Genomic DNA, 27,766 nt, shown 5'->3' with positions numbered 1-27,766 from the left:
AAAATAAAATTTACATAATAATAATAATAATAATAATATGTAAATTTACCAAATTCAATTCTTTTCATGTGGTGCTCACCCCCCGCCCAAAAAAAAAAATATGTGGTGATTATGGGCTTTGTTTTATTATAAGATGCATCACTCATCTATCATTAATGAAAAAAAAAAAGATTCTTATAAAGAGTAATAAAGCTATAGTCAGGTTTGCATGACCATTGGAAAGGATCTATTGTACATGTACCAAAATTACCTTCTAGCCCTTCAAACATTGGTACATGTTACCTTTTTACAAAAAACTGACATACACACTGTGCAAAACTCAATAGAGGTCCCTCCCTTTCCTATGATATTCGACATAATTAATTCGCTAAAGAAAGGTAAGATACGTTTAGTGAATAAGCTTCATATAATAACATAGGGATTGGTGAATCTGGAGAGACTTGGCAGGGAAAGCCATCAGCCAGCGAAACACACTAGCTACAGGATTAATTCAAATATGTAGTAGTGTTGGAGCTGCATTACTAAATCGCATTTTAGTGAATGAGATCCTAGAATAGAAGTGGAATTGGAGACAGTTTTTTTTTCTCCAGAATTCTTAGTGACTCAAGTCAACAGATTGTGTGTAAGAACAGATGTGCATTCTATAAAGAAGCAAAACAAACTGATCTAAGACGCTGCAGATTGCATCATAAAAATGGGGGGGGGGAGATAATCAATTAAATGGAAAAAGGAACATTTTGCCAATATGCATTAAAGCATGTGTTTTAATATAACTTTATTTCAGTCTTTATAAAATATGTGTCATGTATAAAAAAGTAAGTAATTGTCTCCATGCTAAATAGTGTTAAAAACGTAAACGGTTCCCAACCTGTATTAAAGGGACATAAACCCCAATTTTTTCTCTCATTATTCAGATAGAGCACACAACTTTAAACAACTTTCCAGCTTACTTCTATTATCAAATGTGCTTCATTTATCTTGGTATCCTTGTTGAAAGAACCGCAGTGCACTACTGGGCATTAGCTGTAACACATCAGGGGAGCCAATGACAAGAAGCATATATTTGAAGCCCCCAATCAGCAGCTAGCTCCCAGCAGTACATTGCTACTCCAGAGCCATCCTAAGTATACTTTTTAACAAAGGATACCAAGAGAATAACGCACATTTTATAAGAAAAGCAAATTGGAAAGTTGCTAAAACTGCATGCTATATCTGAATCAAGAAAGTTTAAAAGGAGACATTAAGCACTAAATAAATGCTATACAGAATGATGCATTTAAAGAAAAGTTTAGTCTGCGAATAAAATGTAGATTATTTTTTTAAAGTTTCATTAGCGGTTTAAATATTGACAAAATAAGTGTAAAGTTTTAGTGATTATAAAACAATAGGAGCTGCCATGTTGTAATTTAGGTTACTTTCTCTGTTGTGGCCAATTAGGGACAGTTATAAATGGGTCACTGGAGTGTGCAGCCAATGGCTGTGTGGAATATAACAGTGTTCTGCACTACCATTTCTAACAGGAGCTGAAATTCTTACAATTTCAGAATGGAATTGCAGGAAAAGGGGACAAAATAAATAATAAAAGAATATTGCAGAATTTTTTATATATACAATTTATCATTTTATAATACCATCTCAAAGTGTTTAATGTCCGATTAATTTTGACTTAATTGTCCCTTTAATCTTAGTAACAGCTCAGAAGTGGAAACTTTACTCACTTGCACAACATAACCAGAGATGCATTTAAAGTTGGGAGGCTGAGGTTTTCCATCAACTAGAACTTCCCCAGACAAGCCGTGTGGGTCCTTCCTGGCAGCAAGGACATCCAGAAGCCTGTAAGCAACAGATTATCAATACACATTCTCTCTGAGTCTCATACTAAGTGCATCCTTCTGTATAGTACAGTCATCAGTTGGCAAAATGCCAGACCAAGAAAGAATAAAAAGGAGGTAAATAGTTATAAGCTGAAAAGCGTAGGCTAAGCCGGTGGTCTGATTTCATAAATTGACTCATTACTATTTAAAAAAAGCTACACAAACTAGCAGACTAAATATGTGATGTGTATATAACCTACATGTCGTTTCTATACACAAAAGTAATAAAATATACATACGATGATTTGCCACTTCCAGTGGGTCCCAAGATGGCATTGAGGCCAGGTCTCATAATTCCACTGTAAAAGAACACAAAAAGATTTTTTTTTATTTTTTTTTTTTAACACGTCTTTAACTGCAATACAGAATAAACACTCCATTTTTTAAAAACTACAATTGCCTTATTTGCTTGCAAGTAGAAGTAAACAATAATTCTTATCTGCAATTAATCATGAGGATCACAAAAAAAAATATTTTAACCAAGATTGCTGCAATAACTTATGTCATGCCTACGATTTGCACATGCAGATACGAAATTGGTTTGCTCAAAATTGCTCCCATGATGATTTATGTACCTTTAAATCAATACATTTATTTAAAAATAAAAAAATAAACATTACCTAAATAATGATTTTTAAACTTCTTTAAACACAATATACAAAAAGGAAAGCAAACAAAAATAATAAAGGAATGACTGTAGGGAACAGTTTATGTATATTGCAATTTAAATATTTGTTTGTATGAATTTAAAGAGACATTATAGTACAAAATACATAGATGGTAAATTCAATTTTGAACTAGAAAGATGTTTTAGGTAAAAGCTTTTTAAACTTAAACCAACAGTGAATGTGTATTAATACACGTTATACCAGTAAGGGAAGCCATTGCCAAAAGGGACAGTTAAGTCAAAAAGAAAATTTATGCTTACCTGATCATTTATTTTCTTTTGGAATGATGATGATCCACAGTCCTCCATAACATATGGAATACATTTCCCGCCACTAGGAGGAGGTCAAGAGCCATATCAGAGCTTAAAATCCTTTCACCTCCCATCTGTCTCTTAGTTTAACATATAGCCGAGTAGAGATAAGGAAACATAGGTAAATAAGACAAAAAGGGTCTGTGAAGGTGTCATTAGAACTGTCAGCACAAACATTGAAACGGAAGGGGGATGATGGTCCGCAGTCCTCCATAACATATGAGATTAATACCCAAGCAGATAGATACACTGCGGCCTGAAGGACTTTCCTGCCAAAAGCTGCTAGCGAAGAAGCAAAAACATAAAAAAAAAAAAGTGATAACATTTGGAAAAAGTATGCAGAGAAGAGTTTGGTTGCAGCTATGCAAATCTGCTCCAAAGATGCATCATTTAAAAAAAAAAAAATCCACGATGTTGCAACTGCTCTTGTAGAAAGTTGTAATATGTTTAGGAGGTTACTTTCCTGCCACTAAGTAAGCCTTGTGAATCACTTGTTTGAGCCAAGAGGCCAACGCTATCTTAGTAGATTTCTGCACCTTACGAGTACCAGAGTAGTGAACAAACTAGAAGTTTGTCTGAAATCTTTAGTAGTTTGGAGACAGAATTTCAAAGCCCTGACTACTTCAAGATTATGTAATAGCCGCTCCTTAGAGTTAGCAGTATCTGAACACAATAAAGGAATTTCCTGTTTGGTATTTTCGGTAGAAACTACCTTAGGAAGGAAAACATATATAGTACAAAGTACAGCCTTATCATATTTGTGAATATTTAGAAATGGAGAATCACAAGACAAGGTTGACAACTCAAACTCTCCTTGCTGAAGAGATTGCCAATAGGAAAATTACTTATCAAGATAATAGTAGATATCAATGGAATGCACTGGTTCAAAAGAAGGAACTAGATTCAAATTCCAGAGTGGAGAAATAGATTTCACAACTGGTCTAATTGTAACTAACGCCTGGACAAAAAAACAGAATTTATGTTTACCTGATAAATTACTTTCTCCAACGGTGTGTCCGGTCCACGGCGTCATCCTTACTTGTGGGATATTCTCTTCCCCAACAGGAAATGGCAAAGAGCCCAGCAAAGCTGGTCACATGATCCCTCCTAGGCTCCGCCTACCCCAGTCATTCGACCGACGTTAAGGAGGAATATTTGCATAGGAGAAACCATATGATACCGTGGTGACTGTAGTTAAAGAAAATAAATTATCAGACCTGATTAAAAAACCAGGGCGGGCCGTGGACCGGACACACCGTTGGAGAAAGTAATTTATCAGGTAAACATAAATTCTGTTTTCTCCAACATAGGTGTGTCCCGTCCACGGCGTCATCCTTACTTGTGGGAACCAATACCAAAGCTTTAGGACACGGATGAAGGGAGGGAGCAAATCAGGTCACCTAAATGGAAGGCACCACGGCTTGCAAAACCTTTCTCCCAAAAATAGCCTCAGAAGAAGCAAAAGTATCAAACTTGTAAAATTTGGTAAAAGTGTGCAGTGAAGACCAAGTCGCTGCCCTACATATCTGATCAACAGAAGCCTCGTTCTTGAAGGCCCATGTGGAAGCCACAGCCCTAGTGGAATGAGCTGTGATTCTTTCAGGAGGCTGCCGTCCGGCAGTCACATAAGCCAATCTGATGATGCTTTTAATCCAAAAAGAGAGAGAGGTAGAAGTTGCTTTTTGACCTCTCCTTTTACCAGAATAAACAACAAACAAGGAAGATGTTTGTCTAAAATCCTTTGTAGCATCTAAATAGAATTTTAGAGCGCGAACAACATCCAAATTGTGCAACAAACGTTCCTTCTTCGAAACTGGTTTCGGACACAAAGAAGGTACGACTATCTCCTGGTTAATGTTTTTGTTAGAAACAACTTTTGGAAGAAAACCAGGTTTAGTACGTAAAACCACCTTATCTGCATGGAACACCAGATAAGGAGGAGAACACTGCAGAGCAGATAATTCTGAAACTCTTCTAGCAGAAGAAATTGCAACCAAAAACAAAACTTTCCAAGATAATAACTTAATATCAACGGAATGTAAGGGTTCAAACGGAACCCCCTGAAGAACTGAAAGAACTAAGTTGAGACTCCAAGGAGGAGTCAAAGGTTTGTAAACAGGCTTGATTCTAACCAGAGCCTGAACAAAGGCTTGAACATCTGGCACAGCTGCCAGCTTTTTGTGAAGTAACACAGACAAGGCAGAAATCTGTCCCTTCAAGGAACTTGCAGATAATCCTTTCTCCAATCCTTCTTGAAGAAAGGATAGAATCTTAGGAATCTTTACCTTGTCCCAAGGGAATCCTTTAGATTCACACCAACAGATATATTTTTTCCATATTTTGTGGTAAATTTTTCTAGTTACAGGCTTTCTGGCCTGAACAAGAGTATCAATAACAGAATCTGAGAACCCTCGTTTTGATAAGATCAAGCGTTCAATCTCCAAGCAGTCAGCTGGAGTGAGATCAGATTCGGATGTTCGAACGGACCTTGAACAAGAAGGTCTCGTCTCAAAGGTAGCTTCCATGGTGGAGCCGATGACATATTCACCAGATCTGCATACCAAGTCCTGCGTGGCCACGCAGGAGCTATCAAGATCACCGACGCCCTCTCTTGATTGATCCTGGCTACCAGCCTGGGGATGAGAGGAAACGGCGGGAATACATAAGCTAGTTTGAAGGTCCAAGGTGCTACTAGTGCATCTACTAGAGTCGCCTTGGGATCCCTGGATCTGGACCCGTAGCAAGGAACCTTGAAGTTCTGACGAGAGGCCATCAGATCCATGTCTGGAATGCCCCACAGTTGAGTAATTTGGGCAAAGATTTCCGGATGGAGTTCCCACTCCCCCGGATGTAATGTCTGACGACTCAGAAAATCCGCTTCCCAATTTTCCACTCCTGGGATGTGGATTGCAGATAGGTGGCAGGAGTGAGTCTCCGCCCATTGAATGATTTTGGTCACTTCTTCCATCGCCAGGGAACTCCTTGTTCCCCCCTGATGGTTGATGTACGCAACAGTCGTCATGTTGTCTGATTGAAACCGTATGAACTTGGCCTTTGCTAGCTGAGGCCAAGCCTTGAGAGCATTGAATATCGCTCTCAGTTCCAGAATATTTATCGGTAGAAGAGATTCTTCCCGAGACCAAAGACCCTGAGCTTTCAGGGGTCCCCAGACCGCGCCCCAGCCCATCAGACTGGCGTCGGTCGTGACAATGACCCACTCTGGTCTGCGGAAGGTCATCCCTTGTGACAGGTTGTCCAGGGACAGCCACCAACGGAGTGAGTCTCTGGTCCTCTGATTTACTTGTATCTTCGGAGACAAGTCTGTATAGTCCCCATTCCACTGACTGAGCATGCACAGTTGTAATGGTCTTAGATGAATGCGCGCAAAAGGAACTATGTCCATTGCCGCTACCATCAAACCTATTACTTCCATGCACTGCGCTATGGAAGGAAGAGGAACGGAATGAAGTGTTTGACAAGAGTTTAGAAGTTTTGTTTTTCTGGCCTCTGTCAGAAAAATCCTCATTTCTAAGGAGTCTATTATTGTTCCCAAGAAGGGAACCCTTGTCGACGGAGATAGAGAACTCTTTTCCACGTTCACTTTCCATCCGTGAGATCTGAGAAAGGCCAGGACTATGTCCGTGTGAGCCTTTGCTGAGGAAGGGACGACGCTTGAATCAGAATGTCGTCCAAGTAAGGAACTACTGCAATGCCCCTTGGTCTTAGTACCGCTAGAAGGGACCCTAGTACCTTTCTTAAAGCCTTAAAAGTATTGCACACCAAATTTGGAAGCTTTAACCCTTAAAATAACGGAACCGGAGCCGTTTTTATCTTTAACCCCTTTACAGTCCCTGGTATCTGCTTTGCTGAGACCCAACCAAGCCCAAAGGGGAATACGATACCAAATGACGCCTTCAGAAAGTCTTTTCTATGTATCAGAGCTCCTCACACATGCGACTGCATGTCATGCTTCTCAAAAACAAGTGCGCAATACCGGCGCGAAAATGAGGCTCTGCCTATGATTAGGGAAAGCCTAAAACAGTGCCTGCCGATATTATTTTACAAAAATACCCAGATTAAATGATTCCTCAAGGCTAAATATGTGTATATATGAATCGATTTAGCCCAGAAAATGTCTACAGTCTTAATAAGCCCTTGTGAAGCCCTTATTTACTGTCTGAATAAAAATGGCTTACCGGATCCCATAGGGAAAATGACAGCTTCCAGCATTACATCGTCTTGTTAGAATGTGTCATACCTCAAGCAGCAAAAGACTGCTCACTGTTCCCCCAACTGAAGTTAATTCCTCTCAACAGTCCTGTGTGGAACAGCCATGGATTTTAGTAACGGTTGCTAAAATCATTTTCCTCTTACAAACAGAAATCTTCATCTCTTTTCTGTTTCAGAGTAAATAGTACATACCAGCACTATTTTAAAATAACAAACTCTTGATTGAATAAAAAAACTACAGTTAAACACTAAAAAACTCTAAGCCATCTCCGTGGAGATGTTGCCTGTACAACGGCAAAGAGAATGACTGGGGTAGGCGGAGCCTAGGAGGGATCATGTGACCAGCTTTGCTGGGCTCTTTGCCATTTCCTGTTGGGGAAGAGAATATCCCACAAGTAAGGATGACGCCGTGGACCGGACACACCTATGTTGGAGAAAGTCTGAATGTATGTTCGCCAACTACCTATGAAAAAGAAGAGATAAAGCAGAAATTTGACCTTTTAGGAAATTAGCGGACAATCCCTTATCAAGGCCATCCTGTAAAAACTGAAGGATTCTAAGAATCCTAAAGGAATACCAAGAAAACCCTCTGGAAAAAAACACCACTCAAAATATGCCTTCCAAATGGTTGCCACTCTCAGCCATGTTTTCCTGGACACTTATGAGTTAAACATGCTGCAGGGTGTGCAGAAAGGAACACTATTGTGTTTCTGGATAGCACTATTCATATGCACTATACATATTACTCCCTGCACACCCTGCAGCATGTGTAACTTATAAGTGTCCAGGAAAACATGGCTGAGGTGGCAACCCTAATTCCAAATCTTAGAAGATTTGAGATCATGATGGAAAAAGAGGACCTTCAGATAACAGGTTTTGTCTCAGAGGAAGAATCCATAGAAGAGATGAGGACATCTGCATTAGATCCTCATACCATGTCCTGCGGTGCCAGGCTGGAGCAATTAATATCACTGAAGTTAACTCCTGTTTGATCTGAGTAATGACTCTTGGAAGAAGAACAAAGGAAACAGGTAAGCTAGATGAAACTCTGATAAGGCAGAGAGGAATCATTGCTCCTTAAGGCAGAGTATGAGACACTTCCTGCATGGCCAGTGGACTGCAAGTACTCCCTTAATGATTTATGTAGGCCACCAAAAGTGATATTGGCTGACTGAAAACGGATAGACATTTACTCCTTTAATAGGGGCCAGGGCTGAAGAGTCCGAATAATCGCTTGAAGTTCCAGAACGCTGACTGGTAACCTTGTCTCTAGAGGAGACCACTACTTGCGCTCTTCGAGAAACCCAGACCACTCGTCATCCTGAGAGACTGGAGTCCATCGGCACAATAGACCAAGACTGACGAGGGAAGGTAGCATAGACCATTAAAAGGGGCCTCAAGTGAAGAGGGGCAAAAAAAAAAAAAAAAAAACATAAGACCCACTGCGTCCATGCACCGAGTTACTTATGGAAATGGATCCTTTTGTAGGGAGAGATACACCCTCTGAATCTTTATTTTGCAAAGTTCCGTCAGGAACTAGATGCGTAAAGATTGAGCCTATTTTGACTCCTATAAATGCTACTCTTATAGCAGCATATAATGAGCTTTTAGGTACATTGATACTCCAACCATGGTCTTGAAGGAAGACAGAAGCTTGTGAGTATGAGCAATAGCTAGTGACAGGAAATAAACTTGCACTTGTATGACACTTGTATGTCGTCCAAATACTGAGCAACTGAAATGCCCTGAATTTTCATCACTGCCAAGATAGTATCAAACACAGAGTGGCACAGATATGCAAACCTCAGGAACTGAAAGTGATCCCTGTGTATAGGGATGCGCAGATATGCATCCTTGAGGTCTATAGTAGCCATAAAGTGACCCGTTTTGGATTAAGGGTAAAATAGTGAGAAATGTTTCCATTATACAAGTGGGAACCCTGACAAACATATTTAGGGATGTAAAATCTAGGACAGGACTGTAAGTCCCTTTGGATATGAACAGATTGGGGTAAAACCCTTGACCCTGAGGTGACACAGGTACTGGGAATAATTATTTCCATATCCTCCAAATCCTTTTATAAAGGCTGCCGCTTTTGAAGGATTTTTTGGCAACATGATATAGGACCACTTGTCAATAAGGATGAGGCTGCTTCAAAGAGAAGAAAACTCTTGATCTCTTGAAGGACAAAAAGAATCAGTCCGGATATCCATACACAAGTTTATACAAAATTTTTAAATCTGTCTATACTTAAGCATACACACATAATTAGCATGTCATGTGGCCTTACTGACTAGAGAAGCCACACATGTAAGCCAATAGGTACACAGTAGATAAAAAAAATGTAAATCCATGACCAGAATAAGCAGAGACTGTGTATACTTACAAAGTGAATACACAATGTACATTGTTAATGAAAAAAAATAATGATTAATGTTCAGTATCTGCATGATAAACAGTTGTGCATATATAAAATGGTATGAATGAGATACCAATAGATTTTATCTCTAAAGGATCTTGACTGTTGTACTAAAATACAGATAAATCCTGCACGACTGCATGCAGATTAATATGCATGAAAGGTATATACCTGGGGGAGCATAACATAGTATTGTGTACACTAATAGCATAAAACATATAATGTATTGCATAGCTACAGAGACAGACGTTCTGCATATGTAAAAATCATTGTGTTCTGCTGAACATGCAATAAACAAACAGCTTCTAGAGACTTGCATATAATAATAGTGTACATAATCGAACATGAAGTACATTACTTCAAATACTATTCAAAAGAGCATAAAATGTACAACAGTACAGAAAATGCAGACTGACATAAAAAAACATAATTTAAAAAAAAACATAATTTATGCTTACCTGATAAATTCCTTTCTTCTGTAGTGTGATCAGTCCACGGGTCATCATTACTTCTGGGATATTACTCCTCCCCAACAGGAAGTGCAAGAGGATTCACCCAGCAGAGCTGCATATAGCTCCTCCCCTCTACGTCACTCCCAGTCATTCGACCAAGGACCAACGAGAAAGGAAAAGCCAAGGGTGAAGTGGTGACTGGAGTATAAATTAAAAAATATTTACCTGCCTTAAAAACAGGGCGGGCCGTGGACTGATCACACTACAGAAGAAAGGAATTTATCAGGTAAGCATAAATTATGTTTTCTTCTGTTAAGTGTGATCAGTCCACGGGTCATCATTACTTCTGGGATACCAATACCAAAGCAAAAGTACACGGATGACGGGAGGGATAGGCAGGCTCTTTATACAGAAGGAACCACTGCCTGAAGAACCTTTCTCCCAAAAATAGCCTCCGATGAAGCAAAAGTGTCAAATTTGTAAAATTTGGAAAAAGTATGAAGCGAAGACCAAGTTGCAGCCTTGCAAATCTGCTCAACAGAGGCCTCATTCTTGAGCAGTCTCATAAGCTAAACGAATTATGCTACGAAGCCAAAAAGAAAGAGAGGTAGCAGAAGCTTTTTGACCTCTCCTCTGCCCAGAGTAAACGACAAACAGAGAAGACGTTTGTCGAAATTCCTTAGTTGCCTGTAAGTAAAATTTTAGAGCACGGACTACATCCAGGTTGTGCAGTAGACGTTCCTTCTTCGAAGAAGGATTTGGGCACAAAGAAGGAACAACAATCTCTTGATTGATATTCCTGTTAGTAACTACCTTAGGTAAGAACCCAGGTTTAGTACGCAGAACTACCTTATCCGAATGAAAAATCAAATAAGGAGAATCACAATGTAAGGCTGATAATTCAGAGACTCTTCGAGCCGAGGAAATAGCCATTAAAAATAGAACTTTCCAAGATAACAACTTTATATCAATGGAATGAAGGGGTTCAAACGGAACGCCCTGTAAAACATTAAGAACCAGGTTTAAACTCCATGGTGGAGCAACAGTTTTAAACACAGGCTTAATCCTGGCCAAAGCCTGACAAAAAGCCTGGACGTCAGGAACTTCTGACAGAGCTGAGATCTGTCCCTTTAATGAACTAGCAGATAAACCCTTTTCTAAACCTTCTTGTAGAAAAGACAATATCCTAGGAATCCTAACCTTACTCCAAGAGTAACCTTTGGATTCACACCAATATAGGTATTTACGCCATATCTTATGGTAAATCTTTCTGGTAACAGGTTTCCTAGCCTGTATTAAGGTATCAATAACTGACTCAGAAAACCCACGTCTTGATAAAATCAAGCGTTCAATTTCCAAGCAGTCAGCTTCAGAGAAGTTAGATTTTGATGTTTGAAGGGACCCTGTATCAGAAGGTCCTGTTTCAGAGGTAGAGACCAAGGTGGACAGGATGACATGTCCACCAGGTCTGCATACCAAGTCCTGCGTGGCCACGCAGGTGCTATTAGAATCACTGATGCTCTCTCTTGTTTGATTCTGGCAATCAATCGAGGAAGCATCGGGAAGGGTGGAAACACGTAAGCCATCCTGAAGTCCCAAGGTGCTGTCATGGCATCTATCAGGACTGCTCCTGGATCCCTGGATCTGGACCCGTAACGAGGAAGCTTGGCGTTCTGTCAAGACGCCATGAGATCTATCTCTGGTTTGCCCCAACGTCGAAGTATTTGGGCAAAGACCTCCGGATGGAGTTCCCACTCCCCCGGATGAAAAGTCTGACGACTTAAGAAATCCGCCTCCCAGTTCTCCACTCCCGGGATGTGGATTGCTGACAGGTGGCAAGAGTGAGACTCTGCCCAGCGAATTATCTTTGATACTTCCATCATAGCTAGGGAGCTTCTTGTCCCTCCCTGATGGTTGATGTAAGCTACAGTCGTGATGTTGTCCGACTGAAACCTGATGAACCCCCGAGTTGTCAACTGGGGCCAAGCCAGGAGGGCATTGAGAACTGCTCTCAATTCCAGAATGTTTATTGGCAGGAGACTCTCCTCCTGACTCCATTGTCCCTGAGCCTTCAGAGAATTCCAGACGGCACCCCAACCTAGAAGGCTGGCGTCTGTTGTTACAATTGTCCAGTCTGGTCTGCTGAATGGCATCCCCCTGGACAGATGTGGCCGAGAAAGCCACCATAGAAGAGAATTTCTGGTCTCTTGATCCAGATTCAGAGAAGGGGATAAGTCTGAGTAATCCCCATTCCACTGACTTAGCATGCACAGTTGCAGTGGTCTGAGGTGTAAGCGTGCAAAGGGTACTATGTCCATTGCCGCTACCATTAAGCCGATTACCTCCATGCATTGAGCCACTGACGGGTGTTGAATGGAATGAAGGGTGCGGCAAGCACTTTGAAGTCTTGTTAGCCTGTCCTCTGTCAGGTAAATCTTCATTTCTACAGAATCTATAAGAGTCCCCAGGAAGGGAACTCTTGTGAGTGGAACGAGTGAACTTTTCTTTTCGTTCACCTTCCATCCATGTGACCTTAGAAATGCCAGTACTAACTCTGTATGAGACTTGGCAGTTTGAAAGCTTGAAGCTTGTATCAGAATGTCGTCTAGGTATGGAGCTACCGAGATTCCCCGCGGTCTTAGTACCGCCAGAAGAGCACCCAGAACCTTTGTGAAGATTCTTGGAGCTGTAGCCAATCCGAATGGAAGAGCCACAAACTGGTAATGCCTGTCTAGGAAGGCAAACCTTAGGTACCGGTAATGATCTTTGTGAATCGGTATGTGAAGGTAAGCATCTTTTAAATCTACAGTGGTCATGTACTGACCCTCTTGGATCATAGGTAAAATTGTCCGAATAGTCTCCATCTTGAACGATGGAACTCTTAGGAATTTGTTTAGGATCTTTAAGTCCAGGATTGGTCTGAAAGTTCCCTCTTTTTTGGGAACCACAAACAGATTTGAGTAAAACCCCTGTCCCTGTTCCGATCGTGGAACTGGATGGATTACTCCCATTAACAAGAGCTCTTGTACGCAGCGTAGAAACGCCTCTTTCTTTGTCTGGATTGTTGACAACCTTGACAGATGAAATCTCTCTCTTGGAGGAGAGTATTTGAAGTCCAGAAGGTATCCCTGAGATATTATCTCTAGCGCCCAGGGATCCTGGACATCTCTTGCCCAAGCCTGGGCGAAGAGAGAAAGTCTGCCCCCCACTAGATCCGATCCCGGATCGGGGGCCCTCAATTCATGCTGTTTTAGGGGCAGCAGCAGGTTTCCTGGTCTGCTTGCCCTTGTTCCAGGACTGGTTAGGTTTCCAGCCTTGTCTGTAGCGAGCAACAGCTCCTTCCTGTTTTGGTGCCGAGGAAGTTGATGCTGCTCCTGCTTTGAAATTACGAAAGGAACGAAAATTAGACTGTCTAGCCTTAGCTTTGGCTTTGTCCTGAGGCAGGGCATGGCCTTTACCTCCTGTAATGTCAGCGATAATCTCTTTCAACCCAGGCCCGAATAAGGTCTGCCCTTTGAAAGGTATATTAAGCAATTTAGACTTAGAAGTAACATCAGCTGACCAGGATTTTAGCCACAGCGCCCTGCGTGCCTGAATGGCGAATCCTGAATTCTTCGCCGTAAGTTTAGTAAGATGTACTACGGCCTCCGAAATGAATGAATTAGCTAGTTTAAGGACTCTAAGCCTGTCCGTAATGTCGTCCAGAGTAGCTGAACTAATGTTCTCTTCCAGAGACTCAATCCAGAATGCCGCTGCAGCCGTGATCGGCGCAATGCATGCAAGGGGTTGCAATATAAAACCTTGTTGAACAAACATTTTCTTAAGGTAACCCTCTAACTTTTTATCCATTGGATCTGAAAAAGCACAGCTATCCTCCACCGGGATAGTGGTACGCTTAGCTAAAGTAGAAACTGCTCCCTCCACCTTAGGGACCGTTTGCCATAAGTCCCGTGTGGTGGCGTCTATTGGAAACATTTTTCTAAATATCGGAGGGGGTGAGAACGGCACACCGGGTCTATCCCACTCCTTAGTAACAATTTCAGTAAGTCTCTTAGGTATAGGAAAAACCTCAGTACTCGCCGGTACCGCAAAATATTTATCCAACCTACACATTTTCTCTGGTATTGCAACTGTGTTACAATCATTCAGAGCCGCTAACACCTCCCCTAGTAATACACAGAGGTTTTCCAGTTTAAATTTAAAATTTGAAATATCTGAATCCAGTCTGTTTGGACCAGAACCGTCACCCACAGAATGAAGTTCTCCGTCCTCATGTTCTGCCACCTGTGACGCAGTGTCTGACATGGCCCTAATATTATCAGCGCACTCTGTTCTCACCCCAGAGTGATCACGCTTACCTCTTAGTTCTGGTAATTTAGCCAAAACTTCAGTCATAACAGTAGCCATATCCTGTAATGTGATTTGTAATGGCCGCCCAGATGTACTCGGCGCTACAATATCACGCACCTCCCGAGCGGGAGATGCAGGTACTGACACGTGAGGCGAGTTAGTCGGCATAACTCTCCCCTCGTTGTTTGGTGAAATTTGTTCAATTTGTACAGATTGACTTTTATTTAAAGTAGCATCAATACAGTTAGTACATAAATTTCTATTGGGCTCCACTTTGGCATTGCAACAAATGACACAGGTATCTTCCTCTGAATCAGACATGTTTAACACACTAGCAAATAAACTTGCAACTTGGAATACAATTCAATTAGAATAATATTAAAAACGTACTGTGCCTTTAAGAAGCACAGAAGATCTATGACAGTTGAAAATTAATAAATTGAAACAGTTATAGCCTCAATCCTTATAAACAACACAACTTTAGCAAAGGTTTAATCCCATTAGCAAAGATAACAAATTCTGAAAGCAGGAAACAAATTACAGAATAAACGTTTTTTGTCTCAGTCAACTATAATTCTCACAGCTCTGCTGAGAGAAATTACCTCCCTCAAAATAAGTTTTGAAGACCCCTGAGCTCTGTAGAGATGAACCGGATCATGCAGGAAATACAATGAGCTGCTGACTGAAATATCTGATGCGTAGCAAAAGCGCCAAAAAAACGGCCCCTCCCCCTCACACACAGCAGTGAGAGAGAACAGAAACTGTCAGAAAAAAGATTAAGCAACTGCCAAGTGGAAAAATAGTGCCCAAAACATTTATTCACTCAGTACCTCAGCAAATGAAAACGATTTTACATTCCAGCAAAAACGTTAAACATGATTTCTAGTTATTAAACAGCTTTATGTACTTCTTACAGTGTAATTCTAGTGAAGTACCATTCCCCAGAATACTGAAGTGTAAAGTATACATACATGACATTATATCGGTATGGCAGGATTTTCTCATCAATTCCATTGTCAGAAAATAAAAGCTGCTACATACCTCTATGCAGATTCATCTGCCCGCTGTCCCCTGATCTGAAGTTTACCTCTCCTCAGATGGCCGAGAAACAGCAATATGATCTTAACTACTCCGGCTAAAATCATAGCAAAAACTCTGGTAGATTCTTCTTCAAACTCTGCCAGAGAGGTAATAACACACTCCGGTGCTATTTTAAAATAACAAACTTTTGATTGAAGATATAAAACTAAGTATAATCACCATAGTCCTCTCACACATCCTATCTAGTCGTTGGGTGCAAGAGAATGACTGGGAGTGACGTAGAGGGGAGGAGCTATATGCAGCTCTGCTGGGTGAATCCTCTTGCACTTCCTGTTGGGGAGGAGTAATATCCCAGAAGTAATGATGACCCGTGGACTGATCACACTTAACAGAAGAAAACCTGTTTACATCCCCTGGCAATGATGGGAGTACAATGCTTTATTGCTTTATAAAGAAGTATTAATAGCATAGATAGTTATAATAAACGATAAAGGCACCATATGTCATATTCAGTACTATATATATGATTGCAAATATTATAGTAAATTGGGTACATACAAAAGAATGTTCTGAGGTGTACAGCTGCCTAAAGGTCTTTGCAAAAACACCTGCACAGAGTATGTTATCAAAGCTGAACACTTAGGATATGGGCAGAGAGATTAATAAGAGTATAACATTTAACAATAATAGCCCCAAAATATGTTGCCATAGCCTTGCTAGTTATTCTTATACTCAGGGGTAAAGTGAGTAGGTCCTAAGCAACATAGACAGTATATAATTCATTAGAGGAAGTAAAAAAACTGTGGCTGAATTACATGCTCAATTTGAGGTAAATAACGCTCACAGAGTGTATTGACCTGACATATTGGAACAAACTTGTAAAACACATGCAATGATTTCTCTAATGTAGTAACTTTTATATTAGTGAGGACATATTCATTTTGTTCCATAGTGTGTAGTGGCAGAGTATGTATAAACACAGACACACACAAACAATAAAATTGGTAGAGAAAAATCTACACTAAGCTTAACTCATCTGACACTTATTTTGAACCTGCAATATATGCTCCCAGGCTCCAGATTCTACCCCAAGTAACTCACTGGCAGCTCCAGTGAGGGGAAGTGCTTAGAGAAATGAATTATTCATTTTAAACTTTAGAAAATTACTGCCCTATAAATTTCCTGAGCCATTTTCTGTCTAGTAACAGTTTCTTAGGGAATAGGAAGCTGAGGGGGGTGGGGCTACAACCCTCATAAAAACATGCTCCTCTTCCTAACCATAGTTTTCTATTGAACAGCCAACTGCACTGAGCAGTCAGTGGATTTCTTAAAGGGCCAGGCACCTATTTAATAAAAAAGTGCCATAAATATTGTCCCAAAGCTGCTAGAGGGCTGTAAATGGGCAACAGTGTTAAACGGACAGTTTACTCAAAAATGTTCTCCCCTTTAATTTGTTCCCAATGATCCTCTTTACCTGCTGGAGTGTATTCAATTGTTTACAAGTATTTCCTTTACCCTCATGTTGGCATTTGAAATAGTTTATTTAGCCTGTGGTATCCCCACCTACCTCCTGAAGTCTCTTGCCCAAGCCTGAGCGAAGAGAGAAAGTCTGCCCCCCACTAGATCCGGTCCCGGATCGGGGGCTGCCCCTTCATGCTGTCTTGGTAGCAGCAGCAGGGCTTCTTGGCCTGTTTACCATTATTCCAGGTCTGGTTAGGTCTCCAGACAGACTTGGATTGAGCAAAATTCCCCTCCTGCTTTGTGGCAGGGGAGGAGGTAGCAGGACCACCTTTGAAGTTTCGAAAGGAACGAAAATTATTCTGTTTGGCCCTCATTCTATTTGTCTTATCCTGAGGAAGGGCATGACCTTATCCTCCAGTGATGTCGGAAATGATCTCCAACAGTTCAGGCCTGAATAGGGTCTTACCCTTGAAAGGAATAGCTAATAGCTTAGATTTTGATGACACATCAGCAGACCAGGACTTAAGCCAGAACGCTCTACGCGCTAAAATGGCAAAACCTGAATTCTTTGCCGCTAATTTAGCCAGTTGAAAAGCGGCATCTGTAATAAAAGAATTAGCTAGCTTGAGAGCCTTAATTCTGTCTCAACCTTAAGAGCCTCGAACTAAAAAGCAGCTGCAGTAGTTACAGGAACAATGCACGTTACAGGTTGCAGAAGAAAACCCTGATGAATAAATATTTTCTTTAGAAGACCCTCTAATTTTTTATCCATAGGATCTTTGAAAGCACAACTGTCCTCAATAGGTATAGTTGTACGCTTAGCTAGGGTAGAAATAGCTCCCTCCACCTTAGGGACCGTCTGCCACGAATCCTGAATGGTGTGAGATATGGGAAACATTTTCTTAAAAGTAGGAGGGGGAGAGAACGGAATGCCTGGTCTATCCCATTCCTTAATAACAATGTCCGAAATCCTCTTAGGGCCCGGAAAAACATTAGTGTAAGTAGGAACCTCTAGATATCTATCCATTTTACACAATTTCTCTGGTGGAATTACAATAGGGTCACAGTCATCCAGAGTCGCTAAAACCTCCCTGAGTAACAAGCGGAGGTGTTCAAGCTTAAACTTAAAAGCTGTCATATCTGAGTTTGAGGGAACATCTTTCCTGAATCAGAAAGCTCTCCCTCAGACAGCAATTCCCCTACCCCCAATTCAGAACATTGTGAGGGTACATCGGAGATGGCTAATAACGCGTCAGAGGGCTCAGCATTTACTCTCATACCGGATCTACTGTGCTTCCCCTGCAAACCAGGCAGTTTAGATAATACCTCTGTGAGGGTAGTAGACATAACTGCGGCCATATCTTGCAGGGTGAAAGAATTAGACGCACTAGAAGTACTTGGCGTCGCTTGTGCGGAGTTAAAGGTTGTGACACTTGGGGAGAAGTAGATGGCAAAACCTGATTCTCTTCTGACTGAGAATCATCCTGAGACATACTTTTATCAGCTAAAATATGTTCTTTGCAATGTAAGGCCCTTTCAGTACATGAGGGACACATTTTAAGTGGGGGTTCCACAATGGCTTCTAAACACATGGAACATTGGCTTTCCTCAATGTCAGACATGTTAAACAGGCTAGTAATGACCACAAACAGGCTTGAAAACACTTTATTTAGTGTTTTTATAAATTTTTTATTGAGGTTTTATGTTTTGGCATACAAACAATGTATTAAAAGAAAAAAAGAAGGAATACAATCATATTTCACATTTTGTACAAGCTGTCATCAGTAATATAGTCAGGGAGCATAACTAAATTATTTCAATTAAACAGCATAGATAGACATGCCAATAAAGTTATGGACCTTCACACACACTCCATAGGCCACTTTTGGACCTCATGATATGTAGGATAAGAATAATAGAAGGTACACTGATACCAAGGAGACCACTCATGGGTCTCAAATTAACCTCAGATTTGAAATTATTTTCTTTTAGGTGCAATACTGTCTAAGTTGCTAAGTGTTACCAAGTATCCCCATAATATTAGTACATTCAGCAATATGAGGATTCTCTGCCACAAAAATTAAGATTCAGGACATTAAGGCACTGGATAATTACTTACAAGGTTCCGAGCCTTCTTAATACAGATATCGGGGCCTGATTTTTGTAGGGTTGTGAGTTATGGGAATTAATAAGAAGGAGTAAGGTTAGTATGGTCAGACCACTGTTACTCACATATACCAGTAGTACCGCTTGATGAGCTAGAGTGAAAGAATAAGGGTAGTAACAAGGGAGCACCAGTTTTAACTGGTATCTTCCAAAAAAAAAGCTGTTTTTACAATAATTATTAGCATATTCACACTTCTCATATGATATATTGGGTGGTTACAGAGAGGGACTAAACCTATAGGTTATAAGCATCCCAAGTATATGAGCCCACAGTTCTAAGCAACAGAGTGATCCCAATCTCTAGTAACAAGACATTTTGATTTCAAGCATTCACCATGTTACCCATACACATTGTTATGCAATTAAACATGTACAGAGATAATCTCCATATTGTAAATAGGATTAAAATACGCTGCCCCGGCCGCAGGCAGCTCTACTTCAAATCCAAAGGAAGGGAGAGGGATCTCGTTATCCCTAGGTGGAAATGAAAACAGACAAATACATAGTAACATGGGAGTGGCCCATACAAAGGGAGGCACATGAGTTTAGACAATAATAGTCCTCTTAAAAAAAAATTCCCACAAGTACACTCACTGTAAAATATGGAAGTGAATGAATAACAATAGTTTCAGTAACTGTAGGTTATTAGTCCTCAAAGTGAATTCCCACAAATACGCTCACAATAGATTATAGTGAGGAAATATTAATAGTTTCTGTACCTGTGCCCCAACTGAACATTAATAACCCTCATAGAGAATTCCCACTGATATACTCACAGCAAATTATGGTAATGAATAGTCATCAAGACAGGGTATATAGTAGAAATTGAAAGGCAATGCACAGAAACACAGCTTAAGTACAAAACATTACGATCCTAGTAGAACTGTTAGATGTCCAAACAGTATACGGCACAGGAGTTGAAAGCTACCTTCATGTTCTTATATAAACTTTAGACGGTTTGCATACTATGGGCTGAATAGATTCTGTGACGATGTCCAAACAGAACATTAATAGTCCTCATATAGAGTTCCCTTAGATACACTCACCCCAACATATGAAAATAAAATAATAACACTCTCAATAACTTTGTTTAAGCGGAACAGATAGATATCTATATCAAATGTAAAGCAACCCTTAACCTCAACTCCGCTGCAATGTAAAGACTGAGCATATAGTGAAATGTGTCCATCATGGTAAACTTAGCGAGTCGCTTAGCCTATACCCAGGCGTTGAAAAACTGTACCCATCGTAGTGCAAACAGCCATACCATTCTTTGCGTGACCCAGAAAACAAGCATGAGTGAAAGGGATACGGCTCCGGGGAAACGCATCTCTGGTGTGTAGCAGATAGCTAGTTACAGGCTCTCTTCTTCTACCTTGTGTCAAGGCGCTTGGCTCTGTCCCAGTGTCAGTTAGAAGCAAGACGAGTTGTAGTTGGGACTTTGCACTGTCAGGCAGTCGTAGCGCTACCACTGGATCAGCGACCAAAACCTCTACTGCGGTAATGTGATGGGGGGTATGCACTGAGTGGGGCCCCACACAACATGCGTCGTTTGTCGCATCCAGCGCTCCCCCGCTTGCTAGAAAAGCTCCTGACCCCTCATATAGACCTTCTGGGGTTTTGTTAGGGCTCGATCAGATGCACTGGCTTCATCGTTGTGGTCGCTCTCAGGGGGAAACACAGAGGTACAGATAGACGGACCACCTGGCCTAAGTCGAAATGCTTCCTCAAGGGTCTCTGAGAATTCCTTTTGATAGGCAAAGAGCAAACTATTTATTTCCCTCAATATTTGTATAGCCTCCATGGTAGGTACGTCCGTTTCAGGGACACTTGGCTTATATGCTCCTGGAATGATACTATCAGCACTAAGTGCTGTTTAACGACAAGGCCCAATTGTGCCTCGCCGGGGGGCAAGTTAAAGGCCTCAACCTTATAATATGCTCCGGGTGCTCAAAGTCGCATCTATCTCTGCAGTTTTGGCTTCATTTGATGCAGGATCTTTAGAGAGTCACAAATCTGTGTGTTTAGCTGACAGGTGAGCCTTCTGAAGTATTATATCTGATACAAATAGGTAGAATGCAGGAGCAGTATGGAATTTTGCGACCTGTCATGGCCGCCGCCCGGGAGTTTCCCCCCCAAAAAATAATCTTAAAAAACGGTACTGCGCCTTTAAGAGAAAAAAAGCATACCATTTTTCCAAAACTGCATGAAAACAATAAAATTGTCCCAATTTTATGATAGAAGCATCCCAATTCTGCAGCTAAGTTTGACCCACAAGGAAAGGAATACTTAACCCTTACCAGAAAAAAAACGGATAATTATAAAACGTTTATTTCAATAAAAAGCACCCTCTGCACCTCGCCACAGCCCTGCTGTGACAGTCTGTTAATTCCTATAACAAATTTTACATGTCACTAGTTCACTGAGTGTATGCTGCCATAAACTCCCAATAATCATTTCTGAGATTTCAGGATTAAATATGGTAGCAATTAATCTAAATGGATTTTTAATGGTGGCACAAACACAAGTTGAAAAGCTAAACAAATGTTATCTCTGATATTAACAGACAAAGATATCAAAGTTAGATTAGTACTCCTAAATATCATACAAGATGGATAAGGTGGAATATAAAGTAGGCTGTTGTAAAATGAGCATTAGATTAGAAAGTTTGTATCAAGCAGGGTAAATATTGATTCATACAGAGTAGGTGCGATAATAATAAGAATATTCTAAGATAGCGTTTACATCCAAATGATATCCGAAGTCAAATATATAAGATAATAAAGTCATACCTTAGAATGATAGTTTTTACTAACTCTGCTTTAGGAGATATTGAGGAACTGGTTAGAACACAGTGTTTGCAAACACGGAAGCTCCGGTGTTTAGGCGCGCAGGATGCAGCTGATCTGATCAGAGCGAGAGATGCGCAGTTCTTCCAGCTGATCTGTGCAGAGCGGGTGACGTCACCGTGTTCAGTCTGTGTACACGGAGATAGTTGCAGCGCTGAGACGGGTTCAATGGTAAATAAGTATTTAGCCACAAAACAGAAGTTGACAACTTGTAATCCAAAACAGGTCAGTGAAGAACTAAAAGGAGGAACAAGGATTAATGAATTAGTACTTAAATTTAAAGAGAGACCATAAGGCTTAAAGAGGAACACCAGATTAAGGGAGAAACAGTACTTCCCTCAGTGATCCAATAATCAAGCAATGGACACTGGAAGTAATGAACTTAAATAGGGAGCAGTGTGGGGAGGAGATTTGACTTAAAGGCAAAGTTTGGAAGTCAAATCCTGACACCTGCTGTGGCGCCTACCTGCCCTCAGGGGTCTGTAAAACCGGGTTAAACCTTCGATTTTGCCCAATACAGCTCACAAAGGCCCACCGGATTTGGAGCTTGCTTGAGAAAAACAACTGCGCAACTGAGGCACGAAAATAGGCCCAGCCCATCTCACTCGATGTCTCACAGCCTAAATTAACCACACCAGAGCGGTCTAAAACCTAGCCATGTGGGTTCATAAACCCAGAAATGAAGCCATGTGTACCCTTCTTAATAAAGCATAAAAACATCTCTCCTTTAAAAACGTCATCTGCACTCCCAGACATGTAAACGTTTGCCTACAAACATTCAAACATCAGTATCAACCATTTTTATATATAGCCCATATATGCAAGCTCAGTAATACCCCTCTTTATACTTTAGGATTACTGCTTACCCTCTCCCTCATGGGGATACGCTCAGCCAATTCTGAAACAACAGAGTCTCTCCAGAAAAAAATGACTGAACATACCTCACTCCTTATAGCATGAAAAACGTTCCTCACACTGAAGTTTCTTAAGTACTCCTTAGCCATTCTGTGGGAACTGCACTGGATCTTAGTAACAACTGCTAAGATCATCAGCCTCCAGGCAGAAGTCTTCATCCATCTGCTGCCTGAGGGAAAATAGTACACACCGGTACCATTTAAAATAAAAAACTCTTGCTTGAAGAAAATAAAAACTAACATTTTATCACCTCTTTCACTTTACCCTTCCTAATACTTAGAGTAGGCAAAGAGAATGTCTGGGGGGGGTGGAGTCAAGGGAGGAGCTATATAGACAGCTCTGCTGTGGGGTTCTTTGCCACTTCCTGTTAGCAGGAGGATAATATCCCACAAGTAAAGGATGAGTCCGTGGACTCGTCGTATCTTATAGAAGAAAAATAAACTATATATTTTAATATATATGCCTTTGATGCATCAACTAAATCAAATGAGCACAATGTCCCTTTAACAAAGCAGATAATCATACTAACTAAGTTTTATTTAAATGTTTTAGCATATACAGATATATATTTATTCATAGAGGTCTTTCTGACAAGAAAAAGAATACATCTCATAACACAAGCCGGAGATTTGCTCATCTTTCAGCAGAGGTTCAAAATTCATTAGCACTGAGCAACTAGTAAGACACCCCCCTCTCAAAACATTTTTTCAGTCCTCCTTATCCCTTTTAAAGCTTAAAATCGTTCTACATATTCATAACTCTGTCTGTAAGCAAACCAAGAAAAATAAATTCAATTGCAGGTTTAGTTTTCACAACATAAAATGTATTTATTCACCTATAAGCGCTTCAGCACTCACCTTAAACAACTGAAAAACTAAATTTAACAGCTTTGTGCAGAAAACAAGTGATTTTTTTAAACACATAAGATATAATGTGATGTTTCAACACTTGTTGTGGGTCCATATATGGGGTAAAAAGCACAATGTGAACCATTTGAGAATCTGTGTGTTACAATTGTAGTTGAGATGTAAAACTGGCAGCTACCTCTGAGGTGGAGTCGGGAGAGACTAAAGTTCAGTAGATACTGCAAATAAATGATATCAAGTTGACATTAGGCACCTCCTGCTTTTGTATAAAAACTGTCTGTTGCACACTCTTTGGAGAGGCCAAAATGCAAAATTTGCCTAAACCAGTTATTTGACAGCAACCTTTATAGGCTACAGAACTTGTTTATTTGCCTCACTAGGGAGCATGGGACAAACACAATATTTACACAACAGCCAAGAGGTTTAAAAGGGACAGTTTACCCTAAAATTGTATCCACTCTAATTTGTTTCCAATTATCCATTTTACCTAGAGGAGTGTATTAAATTGTTTACGAAATAGCTCCTTTTAATATTTTGGCATTTAAAATAGCTGAGTTTTTTCCCTGTGGTATTCCCACCTATTATGAAAGTTTCTAACCTGTGTAAACATAGTCAGCAGAAGAAATTACACTCCCAGTAGGAGGTAAAAGAGATAGCTATAACATGTTACATTTTTCAATTTTTATAAATATTTGGATTTGGTTTACAGATATCATATAAAGAAGCATGTTTGTACAGTGTAAACTAAGGAGATCTGATTTCCCTGCATGTTTAACCCATTTTGATGGGCTGCGGTTTCAAAGAACAAAAACCAGCATTTTCAAACACAAAAATACACCTAAATTAGCAATTTCTCATACATTTAATATGCTGCATCTGGTATAACAAGTAATTGGAAATACATTAAAAAGGGACATTAAACACTTTGAGAAGGTAATATAAAATGATAAATCGTATACATAAAAAAACTCTGCAATATACTTGTATTACTTAATTTTGTCCCCTTTTTCTGTAATTACATTCTGAAATTGCAAGCGAAGTATAGAACACTTACATTCCACAGACATTGACTGCACACTCTAGTGACCTGTGTAATTGGCCACAGTAGAGAAGGTAACCTAAGTTACAACATGGCAGCTCCCACTGTTTTACAGACACTAAAACATTTTTTTTCACTAATGAAACATATATATATATATATATATATATATATATATACACACATACACACACACACACACACACACACACACACACACACACACATAAACAAACAAAAAACACACATTTCCTGGCTGCTAGAATTGCATTATTATTAGCTTCCTATAACCAGCTACTTCCAGCATTTCAAATATTTTTTTCTAACCTTAAATTATAAAATATCAATGTGAATTTTTTTGTTCATAACTAGTATATCGTTAATTTCATGTCGTGAGTGACATTTTCAGATAAAACTAAATTTAGCCGCCCAAGGTTTTCCAAGAACCTAATTTTTCATTGATAAGGGACTAGAACATTACATATATGTTTTAAAACCAGGTTTGTATGTCAAATAAAAATGACCATTAAAACATCCATAAATTCTCCGCTAGTAAATTTACTATTTTAAGCAAATCAATTTCTTGAAAAGGAATAGAATGGTACAAATTGATATGTACATGGGCTGCATTTCTGTTTTAAATACAAAAGTATTTTTGCAATATACTTCGCATTAGCAAAAATGCTTCTAGTAAACTTTACCGTTTTACACGGCATACGCACATATCCTGCGAGGGCCCATGCCCAAGTATTCAAACACTACACCTTCTCAGAGAGTGCAGCAGTGGTTTGTATGACACTAATTAAGTCTTTAAAGACTTAATACACAGAGACATATTTCATATTTTGAATATGATCAAAATAGAACAAAATCTGACATAATACTCTGATACTTTAAAGAAAAATAATAATATTTTACTAAAACGATTTTTAATTATGACTCAAATTAATAATAGTTCTCTCTTCCTCTTGTACATTTTATTAAGGGGTATATCTGAAAAGAGAAAAGGATACTACTGGATTATAAACACCTCAATCTTTAATCTAGTCCTCCCCTCTCCTTCCGATACTACTGTATAGATGAGGATAAATATCCAATCATAGAGTATTCAGAACTTGGGCCAGCTGGCTTCCTTGGAAGAAACACATACGCCCCTTACTCGTAAGACGCATGCACTAGATATTTAATGCGTCTCCAGAGCCTGCCCCGGGTTCTGATTGGAAGATAAAAGAGACAAAAAAAAAAAAGAGAGAAGGGCTAAGAAAATAGACGGACAGAGGAACAATGGCACGATTCTAACAGTTTGTGATATGTTATTTTTTAATACACGCATATTACATTAAAGTGCTATTAATTTAGAAGATGGTTTACACGCAGCTTAGCGTTTAAACAAAGTTTACCATCACTTAAAGAAAATACACAGATACAATTTTACATTTTATTGGCTCCTTGTCCATGATAGCCTTGCTTATAAATTACAAACACTTGGGAGTTGACTTAGGAGGTAGCTAAAACCGAATAGCTTTTTAGCCTTTTATAGCAGAATATACATGGCCTAAGGTTGATAGTGACCACACTATGCAGCAGGCCTTCTATAGTGATGCCAAGCCTTTGATGAACAGCCTTACACACGTACATCATCCATCCGGATTCAAGCAAGAACAGTGACGGTTTTTAAGCAAAAACCCAGAAAAAAAAAAAACCACCCCAGAAAGCTTTATTGAACCGGGGCTTGATCTTGTTATTTAGTTAAAGGGATATTAAAGTCCAAATTAAACTGTCATGATTCAGATAGGGCATGTCATTTTAAACAGATTCTAATTTACTTTTATCATTAAATTTGCATTGTTCACTTGGTATTCTTAGTTGAAAGCTAAACCTAAGTAGGCTCATATGCTAATTTCTAAGCCCTTGAACTCCACCTCTTATCTGAATTCGTTTGAAAAATTTTCACAGCTAGAGGGCGTTAGTTCATGTGTTAGATAACATTGTGCTAATAATAATATTTTAAAATAATAATATTTTACTAAAACGATTTTTAATTATGACTCAAATTAATAATAGTTCTCTCTTCCTCTTGTACATTTTATTAAGGGGTATATCTGAAAAGAGAAAAGGATACTACTGGATTATAAACACCTCAATCTTTAATCTAGTCCTCCCCTCTCCTTCCGATACTACTGTATAGATGAGGATAAATATCCAATCATAGAGTATTCAGAACTTGGGCCAGCTGGCTTCCTTGGAAGAAACACATACGCCCCTTACTCGTAAGACGCATGCACTAGATATTTAATGCGTCTCCAGAGCCTGCCCCGGGTTCTGATTGGAAGATAAAAGAGACAAAAAAAAAAAAGAGAGAAGGGCTAAGAAAATAGACGGACAGAGGAACAATGGCACGATTCTAACAGTTTGTGATATGTTATTTTTTAATACACGCATATTACATTAAAGTGCTATTAATTTAGAAGATGGTTTACACGCAGCTTAGCGTTTAAACAAAGTTTACCATCACTTAAAGAAAATACACAGATACAATTTTACATTTTATTGGCTCCTTGTCCATGATAGCCTTGCTTATAAATTACAAACACTTGGGAGTTGACTTAGGAGGTAGCTAAAACCGAATAGCTTTTTAGCCTTTTATAGCAGAATATACATGGCCTAAGGTTGATAGTGACCACACTATGCAGCAGGCCTTCTATAGTGATGCCAAGCCTTTGATGAACAGCCTTACACACGTACATCATCCATCCGGATTCAAGCAAGAACAGTGACGGTTTTTAAGCAAAAACCCAGAAAAAAAAAAAACCACCCCAGAAAGCTTTATTGAACCGGGGCTTGATCTTGTTATTTAGTTAAAGGGATATTAAAGTCCAAATTAAACTGTCATGATTCAGATAGGGCATGTCATTTTAAACAGATTCTAATTTACTTTTATCATTAAATTTGCATTGTTCACTTGGTATTCTTAGTTGAAAGCTAAACCTAAGTAGGCTCATATGCTAATTTCTAAGCCCTTGAACTCCACCTCTTATCTGAATTCGTTTGAAAAATTTTCACAGCTAGAGGGCGTTAGTTCATGTGTTAGATAACATTGTGCTAATGCACGTGGAGTTATTTAA

The 27,766-nt window shown here is 39.7% G+C and overlaps 1 protein-coding gene across 3 annotated transcripts in view; it reads right to left on the bottom strand.

Moving 5' to 3' along the window:
- Nucleotides 1–27,766, bottom strand: part of ABCG2 (ATP binding cassette subfamily G member 2 (Junior blood group)) — a 409,410-nt gene that overhangs the window by 67,825 nt on the left and 313,819 nt on the right. For all 3 annotated transcript variants that reach the window (XM_053703301.1, XM_053703300.1, XM_053703302.1), the window contains 2 exons: nt 2,114–2,173; nt 1,719–1,833 (listed from right to left, as the gene is read on the bottom strand). In XM_053703301.1, coding sequence (XP_053559276.1) covers nt 1,719–1,833; nt 2,114–2,173 — 175 coding nt within the window. The remainder of the gene's footprint in view (nt 1–1,718; nt 1,834–2,113; nt 2,174–27,766) is intronic.

The sequence above is a fragment of the Bombina bombina genome, chromosome 2 (genome assembly GCF_027579735.1).
Source record: "Bombina bombina isolate aBomBom1 chromosome 2, aBomBom1.pri, whole genome shotgun sequence".
In the NCBI taxonomy this organism is placed as follows: domain Eukaryota; kingdom Metazoa; phylum Chordata; class Amphibia; order Anura; family Bombinatoridae; genus Bombina; species Bombina bombina.
Note: the sequence above shows the minus strand (reverse complement) of the source record. Positions and strands in the feature narration are given on the sequence as shown.